We start from the raw sequence: 18,524 nt of genomic DNA, 5'->3' as shown, positions 1-18,524 counted from the left end.
GAAATTGCAGAATGCAGTGAAGGACTTCAGTTATCATATACATAGAAAAATGACATTCTTTTAAATACTAAACAAAAAACTAAGATTCTCTTTCTCAAATATATGTCACATCAATTCGAATATTTATTTGTATTTTTTTTCTTAAAATTTAGTCTAGAATGTAAGGAAAATCGTATACAGTCAAAAGTCTTTAATCTGGACTCGTCGGGACTTCCGCGATTCCGGATTGTAGATCATCAATTTAAATCTGGTAAGATGCCATGCAGAAATTACAAAATTAAAAATATGAAACCATAATTTATGAAATAAAGAGCAATTATGATCTAAAGGGTATCAACATTTACAGAAAGAAGCTTAATATATATTTGTTTACTTTATTAAACATTTCTTTCAACGCGCACATGCGTAAAGCATACATTACGCATAATCGAAATTAGAAAATTGCAACTAGAAAACTATTTGATGTATTTTCGTGATATTTATAATGACGAGGAATTTGATTTAAATCATATCAAAGACGGAGTACATCGAGATGAAATACTACATTTAATAAGGAATTATAAGCCGAATAAAATAAAAACATCTGCCCTGAAGATAACGATAGTGCTGACAGATCAACTTCCAGTTCATTGCGCGCCGCAACGTCTCCCCCCCTCCCCCGCAGAGCAGCGTGAAATTGATAAACAGAAATTCGGAATGGTTAGAAAAACAAAGGATATGCCTTTATCCATTTTTTTGCAGTAATTCCACTTTTTGTTTGATGGACATCGAAACTTGCTTTTGCTTTGTAGATCCTTTAGCTGCTCAGAATCAGAAATTCTTTTTGACATAATTGAAAGTTCAAGCTTACTTTTATAAAATTGCTCTAACAGTCTGCAAAAAATAATAAGCCGGATCCAATTTGAAGATTAAGAAACAACGTAATCTGCAACATTAACTGAAATAGATAATTTTAGCTTAGCTTATACCGTCCGTTAAACATTAAACGTGCATGCGTAAACGCATTGCGCAGAAAGTTTGTAGCTTTGAGGTCTGGATTAAAGACTTTTGACTGTATTTGAGTAAATATGGTATTAGCACATGTATATATCAAACAAATAATTATTGAGCAAAATCCATGATCTGGAATCATTGGAACTTCAGAAATTCCAGATTGTAGATTCTAAGTTTAAATCTAGTAAGATCACATGCAGAAATCCTGAAATTAAAACTATAAAACTGTTGAATAATGAACCATTTATGACTTTATCGGAATCAAAATTTACCAAAAAATCTTAATGTTTGATGTTACGCAAATTGCATTTTTAGTCACTGAGCTGAGGAGTGGCACAAATGCAAATTAGTTAGATTTTTAGACATACAAAACTTGGAGCTTCAGTTAGGAGTTACTGAAGTTCCAACAGTGTAGATGTTCTTTTGAGGTGAAGTAAGGTGGAATTCGATTTTTTTTTGCCTTGTTTGGCAAGTTCCCTTCCTATATGATGTCTGTAACAAGAAAAATAAATGAATTTCAGTTGAGATAAATGGTTTGAGATTTCTGGTGTATTACAGCAAGTCTACAGAATACCAATGACAGAACATACAGGTTTGTGGTCCTTTGAGTACAGAGGTGTAGTGCAATTGGTGAGTTACTATACTTTTTGCAATTATATAACGGAATTCACAATGCTTAAGATGAAAAAACTTGTAGCTAAGACTAAGCTAACGACTAAAAGAGAAAGTTACCGTGAGTTACGACTATGCTGATTATGCTCAGTTAAAACATTTAAAATCTATATTAAGCAATTTAATGACTGAAATTCCGGATATTTTTAATAACATTTTTGTAGTTTGTCAAAAATTTTTGTAGTTTGTAACATTTTTGTTTGAGAAAGATACTGCTGATGAGTTATTTTTAATGCTTTAACATTTTTAACATTAATGCTAAATGTTAAAGATGTCAGGGAGCAGGCTAAATCCGAGATATCAAGCATTCACTTACCTAAGACAACTCTTCCTATATTTATTGGTAGTACAGAAGAATGGTTATCATTCAGTGATATACTTAAAATCAGCAATAGTGCATAATGACAAATTAATGGCTGTATAAAAGTCGCAATATTTGGAAATGTTCTTTGAAGTGAGATGCACTAAGAATTGTTAATTCACCATATATTATAGGAATTTTGAAATTAAATGAATTTACGTATCAAAGATTTTCACACAATAGAATTACTTTCATCATTGTATATGAAAATTTTATATTAATCAAATTTACAACCTGAAAATCCCAGTCAGCTGTTGTTCTTTTGAGACACTGGGTTTCAAAGAATAATTTGCCGATACTATTTTGATGTTAACAGTACAATTTAAACTAGATTCTTCTATGACAGGATGGTGGGAAAGAACTTTAAAGTGAGAAGAAATAGTGACCTGCTGTAATTCTTAAAATCTCATGCTAGAATTCTGCAAGCAGATAAAACCACAAAATGTCAAGAAACAAAATATGACAGATAAATTTATCTCATTGGCTTTAGAGACTCATGCTCAATGCATGCATCATAAAGAAAGTCATTTAATATTGAAATGTAATACACTGATGTGCAAAACTTAAGCAACAATGTAAATTTTAATTAGATAGCCATGAAATTGCAGAAAATGGGTTCTCTTGTTATCAGTACAATGAACACGCAATTCAGTAGAAAGATCATGCTTATGCAGATGTCAGGAACAAAACGTTACAGGCAACGTGAGTGTACGCAAAACATGTGCGGTCAGCACGTTCAGCTCAAGACTACAATAAAAGGAAGGATGGAGATGCAATTAAAGACATTCATTGCAGTGTAAGCGAGTTCTTTCGGGAAATACGATTAGAAGAAATCACCTGGATGACTTGAGACGTGGAAGAATGATCGGAAAGCTGGAGGAAGGGCGCAGTGTGACCAGTGTAGCTGAAAAGTTCAGAATCAACAAATGTTTCATTTCGCCCACTTGGAAAGTCTTCCAAGCCATAGGTTGTAGAGTCATTAGGTTAACTGGAAGCAGAAAAAATGAAAAGTATGCAACCGCCTACGGCGGGAATCGAACCACGGACCTCTGGAATACCGGCCCAGCGTGCTACCGTTACATGTTGAAAGAATCAAGTTCTACCACTAAGTTGAGAATCATTTTTGATGCTTCAACTTGAACAACGACAGGACTTTCATTAAATAACCTTTTGATGATTGGGCCTAGAATTCATGTTTCCAGTTCTTCTACAGTTCAGAACTTGCAAAGTCGTGGTATGTGCCTATGTGGAGATGTTCAGACAAATTCAAGTTCACCCAGAAGATACGAATTGTTAATGAATAGATAGTATGGAACTATAGTCCTAGTGAGCCTCTGAAAGTTACAATTACATATGGAACTGTCTGTCTGTAGAAAGTTACATCTACATATGGAATTACATATGTCTGTGCACCATATTTGCCTACTAGAGTAATGAAATAACTTGCATTAGATAAAACAAGCCAAATTCACTTTGGCATCAAAAAGCTGCTCTTTGTGACTTATTATGGATATTATTAGAAAGCCTGGCAGTCATACGAAATGACCGCTGTTCTAGATATTATAAATTGTAATTAAAATGATTTGTGCAAAGGTGTCTGCTAATTTAAACTGAATTACCCAGGGCAGGCGGCGAGGATGCTCCTTTGCTTACTGCCCACAGGGTTCCCCCTTCTATTTGCTTAATTGTTTAAAGTAGAGTGCAGTGAAGGAAACCACGGGCGATACATTTCTTAAGAGCCCACCGCTAGCTCAATCAATAAAGGTGATTTAAATAATGAAATGTTATATCACATGTCAAAGATCTCTTTGTACATAACATTTCTTGTGTAGATCTTTTCATCATTTTTAAGCTCGCTTTGCACAGGACCATCCATTATTTTTTATTTTACGTCCGTTCTTTCACGAACTTTTGAACAGGCAAATAAAGTTGGTCATGTCCAAATGCAGGCTCAGGTAAAAAAATGCCAACACGCTTAAGCATTTGGCCCTGAGACTTATGGATGGTCATAGCAAAGGCAAGTTTTACAGGAAGTTGTCTACGTCTCAATTGAAACGGCAACCCTGTGCCGTGGCAACTTCAGCCCATTAGCTACTACAGTTATGCAAGCAAGTAATAAACTATCGCCGACAAACAAACACTTAAGCCGCATATATATATGGGGTGAAGTAACATCACCTTTTCTGAAACGGCTGGCTCTCAGGCTTAGCGAAGCACACGGTTGGATTCCGCAGGTCCGTGGCACGCCATTTTGATCATTCACATCTTCTTGGGACTTTAATTAGCCGAGATATTAATTAAAAACTGAATTTCCTCTACGTTTTGCCTACATTTTCCACTTTCTTTCTTGGGTTTTCCCTATTACAGGGATTTGGCTACATGCCAAATTCTTTTTTCTCGAATATCTACGGAACAGCGCCAAGTTGAAATTCGAGACGCGGTGGTGGTGCTGGTAGTTGAGTTAATGGCGCATAACCAGAAAGTTATATGCGCCAAACACATGGTAGTTTATAAAAAGATTGATAACCTTTGTAAAACAATAATTAGCTAAGTCATAAAATCTACATGAAATAATAAAATGGTGAACATTAAAAGGAGTAGGTATTAAAACTCAGCAAATGATATGTAACAAGCGATGAAACACATTAAAATTACACTATAATAAAAGCTAAATTAAATTAAATAATAGAAACCTGTTTCTTTCAGGTATAGAAATAAATTATTATTGGCCTTTTTCCCGATTAAACGGTCAAGAGGCAAGTCACACTCGTTAAAATGCTTTATTAGTCTATTAAAATTCGGACACTCTATTAAAAAATGACGAACAGATAAAATGCTATCACAGTAGGAACAAATTGGCTCACTCTCTGCTTTGAGAAGATAACTGTACGTGATTCTGGAGTGGCCTATTCGAATACAAGTCAAGAGTACTTCCCTTCGGTTTCAAGTACTTTCCCAAAGTTGCACTCTACGCTTTACACTTCTTAGCTTATTATTTAATTGTACATCCCAAATTTCTTGCCATTTATCCAAAATTTTCTGCTTGATGGTTTGGCTGATATCTCTGAGAGGAATGAGTTGACTAGATTCCTCGACAGCAGCTTTGGCTGTGATATCTGCCAACTCATTACCTTTTATTCCTACATGTCCAGGAATGCAGCAGTAAAAAAATTTCGAATCTACGATTACTTAGGATTTTGTTTAACTTTAAAATTTCAACTATATGCGGATTCTGTGTGTCAGAATGTTTCTAAAGCCTTCAGAGCACTGAATGAGTCAGAGTAGATAATAAACATTCTCCGGTAACGTCTAGATATAGATAAAAGGGCATGATAAACTGCAGTCAGTTCAGATGTTATGACTGAGCAATTAAGATTAAGTCATTTTCCCACCATATGATTTTCAATTACAAATGACATTTCAACATGACCGATTGCTTTCGACCCATCTGTATATACAGGAATATAATTAATGTAAATTTGTCTATGTTCTGAAAAAAATTGTTGATATATGATCTCATTAGTACTTTTTTTAACCAGATGGACGAAAATATCAAGAAAGCAAATTTGTGCATTTTCCCAAGGTGGTATTTCAAAATGCTTCACTGGTTGAATGTTTAAGTCGGACATGCAATATTTCTCAATTAATGAACGAACTCGTAAAGAAAAGGTAGAAATACAGGAGGGTCGTGCTTCAAATAAGAGGTCACTGTCATCAATCAGAATTTTACAAGGATGGTTTAGTTGTGATAAGATAGTGAAATAATAATGAAGGGACAATTGCTCGCATCTTAGCTGGAGTGGTGGTTCATAACACAGGGTTGCCACTCAAACAGGAGAATGAAATTCCCTGACTTTTCCAGGTTTTCCAGGTGCGTTTCAAGAAAATTCCAGTCTATCCGCGTAATGTACGTTGGCTACGCTAAGAGGTAAATTATGGTATTACTTGTATTGTGTAGCAAATTCACTTAATTATTCAATAAATCCCAGAGGACATTTATTCTTAATTATTCTTGGTATACTTTGATAATTTTGTTTACTTTTCCACTTAAGAAACTTAATAAAATTTAAGATATATACATTGGATAACAAATGTATGTTTTATTTAATTATTACTCATGATCATCACCAGTTCAACACGAGGCTAATCCGGTCCTTATAAATCACAACGCAATGCTAAATACGTAGTTAGGTTAGATTTTAGGTAAATTTAATTTGTGTGAGGTATGTTCTTAAAAAGCACCTTAACACCTGAAAACACAAATTATAATAGTTCTTGTTTTCTCCATTGAAGATTGAGATTAGAATCTTCCCAATCTGGAATAAAATAAGGCTTTTTTTGCAGACATTCTGCAGCTAAACGAAACAAAGAAATCTATTTTAATAAATTGAGGTATTTTATATTTAGTTCGCAGCATACATAAGAAAAAAATATGTGCATTAAATTTCTTGATGGTATGTCATCATACTGCTAGAATTAATTTGAAGATTATGCCAGAGAAAATTTCCTGAAATTTAGAAATATTATTTACTAATAATTAATAAATTTAGAGGGAAGAAGCATCATTAAATTATACGAATAACATAAAAATAAAGATAATTACTTAAAAATTGAATTAGAATAATCAACGATATTTTAGCGAATATAGTTATATTACATGGTTAGCCTAGATAGATGACAGATTACTATTTTTTATTTTACTGCAAAATGGCAAGGTATTTATTAAAAAGAAAAGTTTAAAAAGATTTTGCGGCAAAATTCTAGTATATGGTAAGGCTTTGGCACGATTTTGAAAATTGTCGCCAAGACCAAAATGACCCGTTTACTGCGCATCATCATGTCGCCAAATCCATACACGGAGACTATTTTAACCAAAAAACGTCTATGCAAAGAATCTCTAATTCTTTGGTCTATGTAAAGAAGAAAATTTTCCATACAAGTAAAATGCTATTATGACACTAGAATGCGGAGGGAAAATTTGCCAAGGGATTTGGCGACGGAACCTGGCGGCCAGAATTTCCCTCTCCGCGATGTGTACCGGAAATTGAGAAACGTGTTAAGAAGAAACGTTCTTTGACAAAAAGAAAGCTACGAAAATTCGTTTTTAAATTATTGCGAAAAATCCAAGAAGAAACGTTTTATCAAAGGACGTTTCTTCTTGGATTTTTCGCAATAATTTTAAAAACGGATTTTCGTAGTTTCCCTTCCCTGAAAATTACTAACCTATGAATTAATTTACTTGCGCCAAAAAATATTTTCTTTTAATTTAGAGTTTAACTACTTGTGCTAAGACTAAACTTCACGGTGGCGGTGCAGTGCGCTACAATATAGCAAGTGGTAAAGTGTCTCATTTACGCCGCTCCGCATCTGCGAGTGCAATTCAGAGCTGTAACTCGAGAAATAAACAATCTCGTTGTTAGGCGACGTGTGCACCATGTTATTTTCATTTTTGCGATAAATGCTTATCGACGTGGTGTTCACGTCGCTCACGGTTTGAGACAAAAGCATCTCGACGTGCGCAAGTCTTTTTAGCGCAAGTGGTTAAAGAAATTTTAAAGGATATTCATTTAATGAACTCTTGATAACATGACCTTCGAACTTCGACACCGGTTTCCAGCTTTGGCAGCAGATATATCACGCATGCACAGCTGTTTCCCTCTATGATGGAACGGAGCCACGTCTGTTGCAGAGAGGTTTTCCTTCTTTACAATACATATTCTTTGATTCTAACCTCCATGGTACCGTATACTATGATTAAACCCATTTTGTTTTATACGAGAACAGGTACTTTCTTTAGTTCATGCACTGCACATGCAATTCTCGAGAATACTGGAAACCAAAAGTTGCGGGAAACTAAAAGGCAATCAAATTGGAGCTGCGAAAATTGGCTCTATGCCAGCAGACACTCACGTGATAGACAATTCGCCAAAAAAGTTATCTCTTCCGCCGTCGGCGCAAAAATCGCTTTTTTTGGCGGGATCATTGTATGAACTTCCCTGACTTTTCCAGATTTTGACAAAAATACTTAAATTCCCTGAAATTTTTGGTCAATTTTCGAATTCCCTGACTTTTCCTGGTTCTCCCGGTTTTCCAGGTAGCGTGGCAACCCTGATAACAGTCAACATAAAGGCTTTGAACCGGAGATGTTCTGAAAGCTGGCGAAGAAGTTCTGAAAGCTGAAGAAATACTGGTGGATAGTTGCTGCCGCTAGAAACAGCCGCAAAGGTCTCACCAATAATATTTGCATTTCTTCTGTAGTGCTAATTACCCGGCCATCTTTTTCCAAGATGGAAAGTGCGTGATCATTATACATACCGCATCCTTTCCTAACTCTTTCCCATACCTTTTTACTCGGAGTAGAGGATGTTATTGATGACACGTAGTGTATCCACAAATCCCTCTGGCTCTTTCGTCGTACTTTTCTTGCATTTGCTTTTTTGAAGGATAGGAGATTTGACAAAGTGGGGTACCTACGAAAAATTCCCCAGGCTTTTCTCTGTTCTCTAAGGGTGTCTTGACACTCCCGATTCCACCATGGCTTTCAATATTTTCGTATCATTCCTGATGTCATTGGTATAGAGGTTTTGGCTGCCTGCATTATTTTATCAGTTACGGCTTTCACTGCATCATCAATTTCCACACCTTCCACCATCTCTTCTGTGAGCTCTGCAAGAGATGAGAAGAGCTGGCAGTCTGCCTTCTCAAGTATAAATCGAGGAGATCTTGACATGGGATTTGCACATTCTCGTGCGATAGAAACTAAAAGAGGAAAATGATCACTATTATGGAGATCATCCCCAACATCAAAAGTGGAAAAGAGATGGTGAACAGATGGCAAGGTAAAGAACGTGAAAAGTCTTTGTAGGCTCATGGAAGTAGGTAACTTTTCCATTGTTTAGGAGACAAAGAGAATCATCTTCAATCATTATCTCTATTTGTCTACCTCGAGGATTAGTATCCTTGTTCTCCCAAAGCAAACTATGGCCGTTAAAGTCGCCTATTATGACAAAAGGTTCAGGCAGTTGCTCTATTAGACTATTCAAATCCCTTTGATCAATGTGGACATTTGAGGCAAATAAACAGAACAAACTGAAACCAGGGTCCTTAAATTTATTTTGATGGCAACAACTTGAAGTCTTGTAATTAAAGGAAGTGAATTAAAGGTGGATTGTGCTTAAGGAAGTGGATTTTGAACAGTTCAGATCCACATCTTATCCACAGAATTATGCTGCTGGAACAGAAAATCCATCAGTCTGTGGGACCAGAATTTTTACGATGCAAGTTATGGATGAAGAGACTGCAATGGTTAAACCAATCAATAATTCATGTACAGCAAAATTTAAGTGCAGAGTTAGAGAATGAAGTTATGTTCAGAGAAATGAAAAAGAGTTATTTCAAATGTTTCTAATTTCGAAGTACAGTACAAAGTCCGTAATCCGGAGGTCCATTATCCGGAATGATCTATAATCTGGACCTCAGAGCCACAAACATTTTTTTTTGTATGCTTTATGCATGCGCGTCTAACGTATAACGTATAGTATAAGCTAGAATAAAATTATTTTTACTAAGGCATTTCAGTTAATGTTGCAAATTGTGCTGTTCCTTAATCTTCTAATTGGATTCGGCTTATTATTATTAGAAGCGGTAATAAATGAAGATGATATAAGAGAAGTTTTTCATTGCAATGACAATGCCTAAATCATCAATCAATTAATAGACAGCGAAATCTGTTGCATGGTTCTAGATCCAGAAAATAACGCTTCTGATAGTGAAAAAAGTCACAGAGAGATTATTGAAAACGAAAAAATTTCGATTGACAAGTTAGTCGGTATTCTCGACACAGCAATTATAGGACTTGAACAGTGGAACTTTGTAAATGAACAAAAAATTATGTCTGTTTATAGAATTAAAGAGAATGTATTAGAACAAAAAACGAAGCAACTTAAAACAACTTACATTGAAAGAAATGTTTAATAAGGTAAACAAATAAATGTTATGCTTCTTTTTTTGTAAATTTTGATACCTTTTAGATCATAATCACTCTTTATTTCATAAATTATGGTTTCATATTTTTAATTGTCTAATTTCTGCATGCCATCTTACTAGATTTAAATTAATGATTTATAATCCGGAAAAGCCCCTAGTCCAGAATTGCCGAAGTCCCGATGAGTCCGAATTACGGACTTTGTACTGTAGTAGTGTATTTTCTAAGTTTTCATAATGGTTAAAGCTATGTAAAATGTTAGGCATACAAGATTCACATATGACATGTAAGATTTAAGAATAATTGTAGCAAATTACTTGCAGAGTTTATCTATTGAAGAACTTCCCACAGTTGTTTTTATGATTGTCGGGATGATAAAAAGACCTGTATTTTCAGAAGAATTATTCTGTCATATGACCAGTGTTTTAACCAGTGTGTTATTTGCTGTAGATTTTGAGCATAAAATACAACTCTGCTGATGGCAAATTTACCTGCTTCAAGAATTGTGCAAAATAGGGCTTTTTCTCATAAAGGAGTTGATTTTGCCATTTAAAGTCAAATATCATACTGCTTGGGGAGTTAAAATCTTTTTTGCAAGTGTTAAGAGGTTTATGGCTCGTAGAGGCAAGCCATGTGAGATTTACTTATAATTGTGCTATGAACTTTATAGGAGCTAATAAAGAGCTAAAAAAAGCTTTACCTACTGTTCAACCTGATGAACCTGGGTATATTTCTTCAGAGAATATTAAGTAGTTATTTAATCTACCCTCTGCACCTCATTTTGGAGGAATTCGAAAATTAGGGATTAAATCTATGAAATGTCATTTAAAGAGGTGCTTAGGAATACTTATTCTAACATACGAGTAAATTTTTACTTTAACCCCTTCACGAGAGCATGCCGCATAACCAAAATTGTCACTATTAAAACACTAATTTGTCAATGAAAATATTTTCATTATATCTCTTTGTTACTTTTGTCATTATCATTCACGATGCTTTCTGGATTTAAAACCATACTACAGATTTCGCCTTCTGCCAGCTGATTTGCTGATTGGGGCATTGTCACTGCAATGGATAACTTCTATTATATCATTTTCATTTATTATCACTTTTTTTCACAAATTCCATTAAGTGGAAAATAAACCTATGCCAAAATTAGGTTTCTGTTTAGCCTAATTTTGAAATTGCTTACGCCTGAATTGCACCAGCGCTGTGTTCTTGCATGCATGAAGGCCACTATAAAAAAGCAAATACCATATATGCATTTACTTTACAAATCCTGCTACAGCCCCAGAACTAGAAAGAGGGTTCATGCACATTTCTCCATACGGAAATTAAGTATTTTTAAGCACCTTTAAGCAAATGGGAACTGAATAAATTAAAATAAGAATATTGTCTATGCCTGAACTTTACTTCTATAATACCATCCTAAAAAAAAAATAGATCAGTAAGTAGGATGCATTATTATTAAACGTAATTAACATAATTATTAATAAGTTTGAGAATAAATAAACTTTATGAAATTTATCAAACAGTGTTAAATATTTTACACTTATAACAGTCGGACATATTTGAAAGAAGATAAGCGACATTTTATTTACATTTTACTAACAGCTTTATGTTGAGCTTTTTTTTTTATGTCTCATTTTGTCACATACTTGCTCAGTCTAGAGATTTAAATAGCAAGTACATTTTATGTTAAGCAGCATAGGTTAAAATGAGAAGTAAAATCATAATCAACATGATTCATGACAAACCTGCTGATCAGAACAAACCTGAAAGACCTGATCTAAGCACGGTTAGCAAGTTTTGAAAGTTAGTTGGGCTCTGTCTGATGCAGTTAGTGTTGTAGCTTTGTGTAGAATTCCAGGAGTTGTAACCCAGTTAATATACTTTAATGTTCCAATAAGCCAAAGCACCAGAATGACAAGTTGTTTTGTATTATTTCAAGTCTCACTAAATGCAATAAATAAGTTTTACATTAATTTTATATTTTCCAGTTTTATCTTGTGACTACGGTAAGGATAAATGAAAGATAATAACTCCCTTTAATATGCAGAGATAATTTTTAAAGGTAAGAAATTAGTTATAAATAATTTAATTAAATTAGCTAGGAAATAACCTTGGTCATTATGGATTTACATGGCCACTATTAAATTTGATTTATTTTTTAACAATATCTTTTTAAAAGTCCTATTAAAATCGCAATCTAATAAAATTTTAGTTTAAAATATATGTGATTTATGACATTGATTCTTAAACAATATTAGGATAATTACACATCAAAACCTTTAAGTTTTGTAGCAACAACACTCAACAAAATATTTATTTGCCCTTTTAATTTGAAGCCTTTCCAGATATGTTGTCTAATTTATATCAATTTCCTTCTTTTTAAGCATCTTTTCTAACAATTAGAAATTTGTCTCAATACCCAAACCAGTGTTCTCACTAGTTTCTGAGTGCTTTATCTCCTAAACTGTCAACCTCTCCACAATGTACCTATGAGGGTTTATTTGATCTGATAAAAGTTAAATAGTCCAAAATCTGCACACAGACATTAAGCAAATTATTGCTATGTCTGAAAGTCACACAACAGTTTAAGTAAGGCTCTTATTTAAAAAGAACATAGAACATAAACGCATGTTCTTATGCTAACAAAATCAATTACAGCTCATGGTGATGTGATTTAAACAAGAGTCAAATTCAAACTAAATATGTGGACTCAAAGACTATACAATAATTTTATATTATGCTGGCTCAGTAACTCTATCATCATAACAAATTCAAATGTCAGCAGTAATAATTCAAAGATGAATAATTACAAATGATCAGAGCTGGCAGGAACTAAGCGGAGGTCAGAAACACACTCTGTCTTACACTCTCCAAAAACCTCAATTTAAAAACTGCCCAAGTGATTTGCATTCTGGTGAGGAAATCAAAATGAGAAATTATAGCAAAGGCTGAAATTATAAACAACTGGGTAATTTACATAATAATAACTGTACACATCTTCGAAGAATAATTTTCTTTCTCTTTACGTACTCAGTTTTTTTCTTCAATGCACTTCCTTTTCATTTTAGAATTTCTGGATTTAAAGATTTCTATTATTTAAAAATCTAAATGCATTTAGACTGTATAGAAAAAGCTGCTAATTTTGTTTTAGTCATATGAACATTCAGAAGAAATATGAAATATACAGTACAAAGTCGAAATTCGGATGTCCATTATCCTGAATGATCTAAAATCCAAACATCAAAAATACCTACAAAGTTTTCTCGTTGACTTTACGCATGCGCATTTGATTCCCCTCTCCACGTATAATAAGCATCTGGAGAGTTTCGATTCTTAATTTTACTCCGACACAAAATAAAATACCTTGTTATTGAAGAAACAATCATTTTAGCATAAATTTGTATGATCACTAATTTGGCTCCGTTGCTCCGTATCTGCTTGGCATACATCTCAAACTAAAATATTCCACATAGATACATTGTTGATGCGACATCAACGTGGTGAATCATTATTTACTATACTTTCCTTTCAGCACCGCATGTTTATCAAAACATGACAAATTGAGTAATGACTCATGTAGTAATGCCTACACAATTTTTTATGCTAGTAATTGAATAATAAATGAGTGTGGTAACCTTTTATGTTGACATTACGATTGGCGATGATTACAGATTTAAGTTAAATGTGCTAAAAAATGTTGACGAGGAAAAATTTAACAAAAATTTCTTTCCCATATGCTAAAAATAGATTTTTTGATGATACTCATAGACCCAAAGATTAGATTTAGGGCTATTTGAATTAAGAATACCCGATTTGTTATTTACATAAACCCAAAACCAGCGCCAAGGCTCATATCGCCGCATCGAATCACAGAATTTAGGACCCACAGAGACTGCAGTCAGGTGATAAGATACCTAGTGCCAGCCCTAAGGCTAAAATATATGGTGGGAATTTATTTATTCAGAACTCTGATAAGCCTTACGCATGTGCAAGAAATAGACATAAATATAATAAATAACTAACCTAATACAATTCAGGCTTAATTGTCTTAGTGCGCAATAGAAGCAAGATAAAATTTAATGGAACAACTTATCGTTAGTCGCCACGCTCATGATGCAGAGCCAAATATGAATAGTAAAGAAGAGCTAAATTTGATGATGATAACCGCTAATTTGAAAGGTTTTCGGATATTGCAAAACAACGGTGAAATTTTCCAATTAACGGATTTTGTAAAGAAATTTGGAGAAGTGGTAATAAATGAAGATGATGTAGAAAAGGTTTTATATCATGAATGGAAAAATCTGTAGTATGGTTCTAAATCCAGATAATACTGAAGAAAGTGACAGAGAAGTTACTGAAAACCAGAAAATTTCGATTGACAAGTCAGTCGGAATTCTTGAAACAGCAGTTACAGGACATCAACTATGTAACTAAATAAGAGATTATGTCTGCCTACAGAATTAAAGAGAAAGTATTAGCACAAAAAACGAAGCAACTTAAAAAAACTTACATTGAAAGAAATGTTTAATAAGGTAGGCAAACAAATAAATGTTAAGCTTCTTTTATTGTAAATTTTGATATCTTTTAGATCATAAATACTTTGTTATTTCATAAATCATGATTTCATCCTTTTAATTTTATAATTTCTACATGCCATCTTACTAGATTTAAAGTGATGATCTATTATCCGGAAAAATCCCAAATCTGGAATCGCTGAAGTCCCGACGAGTCCAGATTTCGGACTTTGTACTGTATATGGTAAGGGCTGGTTACAGAGCTGATGTGGCAGAATTTTAAAGTTTAGTGACACAGCAAGCAACAAAGTCTAGAAATGACAAAACTTTTAGAATTTAGAGCAGACAGCAGAATTCAGAATTTAGGATCCACAGAGATTGCATCAGGCGGGAAAATGCCTAGCCCCAGCCCTGTGTGTGGCATATTAGATGAATCTTTTAAATTGTCAGTTTTCAACTTCTTTATTAATGAAAAAATTCCTTTCTATAGTGCCTGTCCATGTGATAAGATTAGAAGCATTTTTGATATTTTCCATGCTTATGTCTAGTAAAAAGTAAAGAAAATAAAGAGAAGATAAACATGTTAAGATATTAGAAGTAAAACATTCAAATATTATGTTTTCATTGTTGTTCTAGACGTTCTCCAAAAAGTAAGAAATTCATCGCAAACTTTCTGCAAAATACATCCATTATATATTAGTACCATGGAGGCATTTTTCATTTTATCACATTTTTCTGGAATCTTCTAGAATCGTGGGTCTATAAATCTTGCCTTCAAATCATTCTAAACTTTCCGAGCTGCAATGTCTAAAATTCTAAAGACAAATTACACCTACGAATTCTATAACAGAAAACGACAGAAATATTTTGGGAAAAAAATAAGAGGGGAAAAGTATAAAATTAATTTTATAGAGAAAACTGATGCATATTCTGAGACAATAACATGGGGAAAACGTTTACCATAAAAAAATTAAAAAGAAGATATTTCTAATTATTCAAACAGCCATTTTGCTTTTGCTAGGAATTATTTCATAAATTGTGCTTTATAGCATTATACCTTGTTTATTTTTCAGATTCAAAATACTGTATAATAGGTGGCCAAAATAGAACTATATGACAGCAAAAAATAAAAATGTTTTATTTTAATGTTATTTTTTTAATAACTAATTTTAATATACAAGTATGACCATTATTTTAATGAAATTTATTTTTATTAATGTTTTACATATTTTAAAACACTGATGTTACAATGTTTTAAAAAAAAGTTATCGAAAAATTTCCAGATCTCAGAATTTAAAATTTCCTTAGAAACTGATCTCAAAATTGCCAAAATGTTGATAAGTCGCTAAATTTAGAACCATTTAATAAAAGAATTCACATCCCTAAAAGCTAAAAGTTGTTTAAGAGTTCTTAATTAGAAAAAAGAGAAATAATTTTGAAATACTTATGTTTCATTTCTTGCTCAGAAACTCAAGTATCTCACCATTTATATTGGAAATAGGAACAAATTACAATCCACGAACCCATTCAAAAGATAACCATATTTGTCAGTGATCACCAAAACTATTCCTCCAAAATAATAATTCACACTAGTCGTAAAAAGAGACAAATTTCTGATGATTAAAACTAAGGACCTTCTACTCATTTTGGTAATTAAATTAAGGACATTTAAGGAACAAAAATCGATTTCAAAAAAACCTAAGGACTGTACAAACCCTGTAGAAAGTCTTTTCTACATACTCAAACATTCATACTTTAATTTTGATAATAGCCTGCCCAAAATAATATGCTAGATTAAATCAGTTACAGAAAAGCTCAATTTGCTATGTAAACTGAATTTCAATTGAACTTGTATTCAATTCTTGAAATGACTATTTAAAATAGTATTCAAATTTAAAATAAGTTTAGCATGTACAACAATTAACTTGACAGAAATTTAAAATTGCAGATTTGAATGCATTAAGGAATAAAATATTTTTAACAATTTTCCTTTCCTTCATAAAATTCTAAAAATATATGCAACTATGCTGTTTTTCACAAATATTCTATTCCTCTAGAATCAGCCTCCCTCCCAAGGGAGGAAATATACATGCTGCAGTTCATTATTAAGCGACTAGAGATAAGAATCAGATGAATGTTACCAAAATGTCACTTTATATATTCTGTTGGGGAAAAAAAATACTGCTAACAAAATATGAGCCAGGATAACTGACTTAAGTGACCAAGAAACTTATGAGGAAGGAAAAAAAAAAAAAATCAATCCTGAAAGTTGGCAGAGATCCTACCAAACCAGTGCCAACCATTCTGGCAAATGTCTGAAGGAATAGATCCCTCTTTATCTAATTAGATTATCAATAAATACAAGTTATTAATATAGCATATCAGAAGGGAGGACTGAAACAAAAGACTTAAAGGATATCCATCACAATGTGTTATCTTCTGTGAGGTTTATATATTTTTAAGGGGATTGAAACGAAAGTCTTAAGGATACCAATCACAATGTGTCGTCTTTTCTGGGGTTTATATTTTTTAAATATCTAAAAAATTCAGACCTCTCTAAACTATTTAAAACATTAGCCAAGATTTAAAGCATATCCGTCACAATGTGTTATCTTCTGTGAGGTTTATATTTTTTAAGGGGATTGAAACGGAAGTCTTAAAGGATACCAGTCACAATGTGTCGTCTTCTCTGGGGTTTATATTTTTTAAATATCTAAAAAACTCAGATCTCTCAAAACTATTTAAAACATTAGCCATACTGATAATGAATACCTTAAATTTTTAACAGCAAAACTGAACTTGGAAAGTTGTTAAATATAAAAACACAGCCTATACAATTTTTAAATTAAATATTCATGTAAGATAATCATTTGCCCAGTGTCTTAGTTATATGAAATATGTTTTTCAAACATCTAGTTCAGGCATTAATTTATTCATTTCAACAAAGGAAGTCATCTGCCTTATGAAAGGTTCCTTTACAGAAAATTCTCTAAGAAAAACTTGCAATTTTTTTTGTTAGATGTAGCACATGTTTGAATGGTTTAAGAAAAAGCAATGAAAACATATGCAGATAGATGCTACAAGAATCAACGTCAACATGAATTATTAATATATTCCTTATCTACTTAACTAATGGTACCCTATTTTAAACATAAAATTTTGAAAATAATTGCAAAAGGATTACTCACCAGTCTGCCATCTTTACCAAATAAATCTAAAAAATTATTTATGAATTCTCTAGACTTTTCTTCCCATTTGTGAATGATTTCATGCCTTTTACCTTCCAATTTCCCTTTTATTTTGTCCATTTTATTCTGTAGCAAAAACTTTTTTTCCTACAAAAGAAAAGGTTTCAGTCAAAAATTTCAAATCTTAAAGATATATAGCATGATTTAACTTTAGTTGTAAGGAATAAAAACAAACTACAACTGAACACCATAAATAATATGAAAGGTTCTTCTTCTACAGATAAAGTGGTACCTTCTATAAATGACACAAAATATGGAACAAATTTCTTAGTTCCTTTGTACATTAAATTCTAAACAAGAGATGCTCTGTTTGAGGAGCACTAATAGAAACTAGAAATTTTTTAAAAATAAAACTAATTCATTAAAAAATCCCAAAATGACGATTCAATATTAGGAAGAGAAACACGCATTATTAAAAGTTCTAGTGTCACAGAAAAAAAAAAACTGCTTAAAAGTAAAGATAATCATTCTTTTCCAACTATGATAGAAAAAGATACAATATTCTTGAACTGCCAGAAAGCAAGTTGCAAGAAAATGTATTAAGACTTCTAATATCTAAAATATTTAATAAAGAACAATAAAACTGTTATGTGGAAAACAAGTTCCCTTAAAAAAATAAAAAATAAATAAATAAATAAATAAATAAAATGCACCTATAAGATTGGTAATGCTGAAAACATTTAATCTTTCAAAACTGGAAATTGAGCATAGCTGTCACTTACAGATTTAAATTCATAAAT

At 32.7% G+C, this 18,524-nt stretch overlaps 1 protein-coding gene across 3 annotated transcripts in view; it reads right to left on the bottom strand.

Annotated features, from left to right (window-relative positions):
• The window catches only part of LOC118204317 (choline-phosphate cytidylyltransferase B-like), a 107,877-nt gene that overhangs the window by 7,626 nt on the left and 81,727 nt on the right, over window positions 1-18,524 (bottom strand). For all 3 annotated transcript variants that reach the window (XM_085818962.1, XM_085818963.1, XM_085818964.1), the window contains one exon: window positions 17,725-17,871. In XM_085818962.1, the coding sequence (XP_085675088.1) occupies window positions 17,725-17,871 (147 nt within the window). The remainder of the gene's footprint in view (window positions 1-17,724; window positions 17,872-18,524) is intronic.

This window comes from Stegodyphus dumicola, chromosome 6 (genome assembly GCF_044657685.1).
Source record: "Stegodyphus dumicola isolate Sdum_Otavi_A_Nest chromosome 6, ASM4465768v1".
Classification (NCBI taxonomy): domain Eukaryota; kingdom Metazoa; phylum Arthropoda; class Arachnida; order Araneae; family Eresidae; genus Stegodyphus; species Stegodyphus dumicola.
Note: the sequence above shows the minus strand (reverse complement) of the source record. Positions and strands in the feature narration are given on the sequence as shown.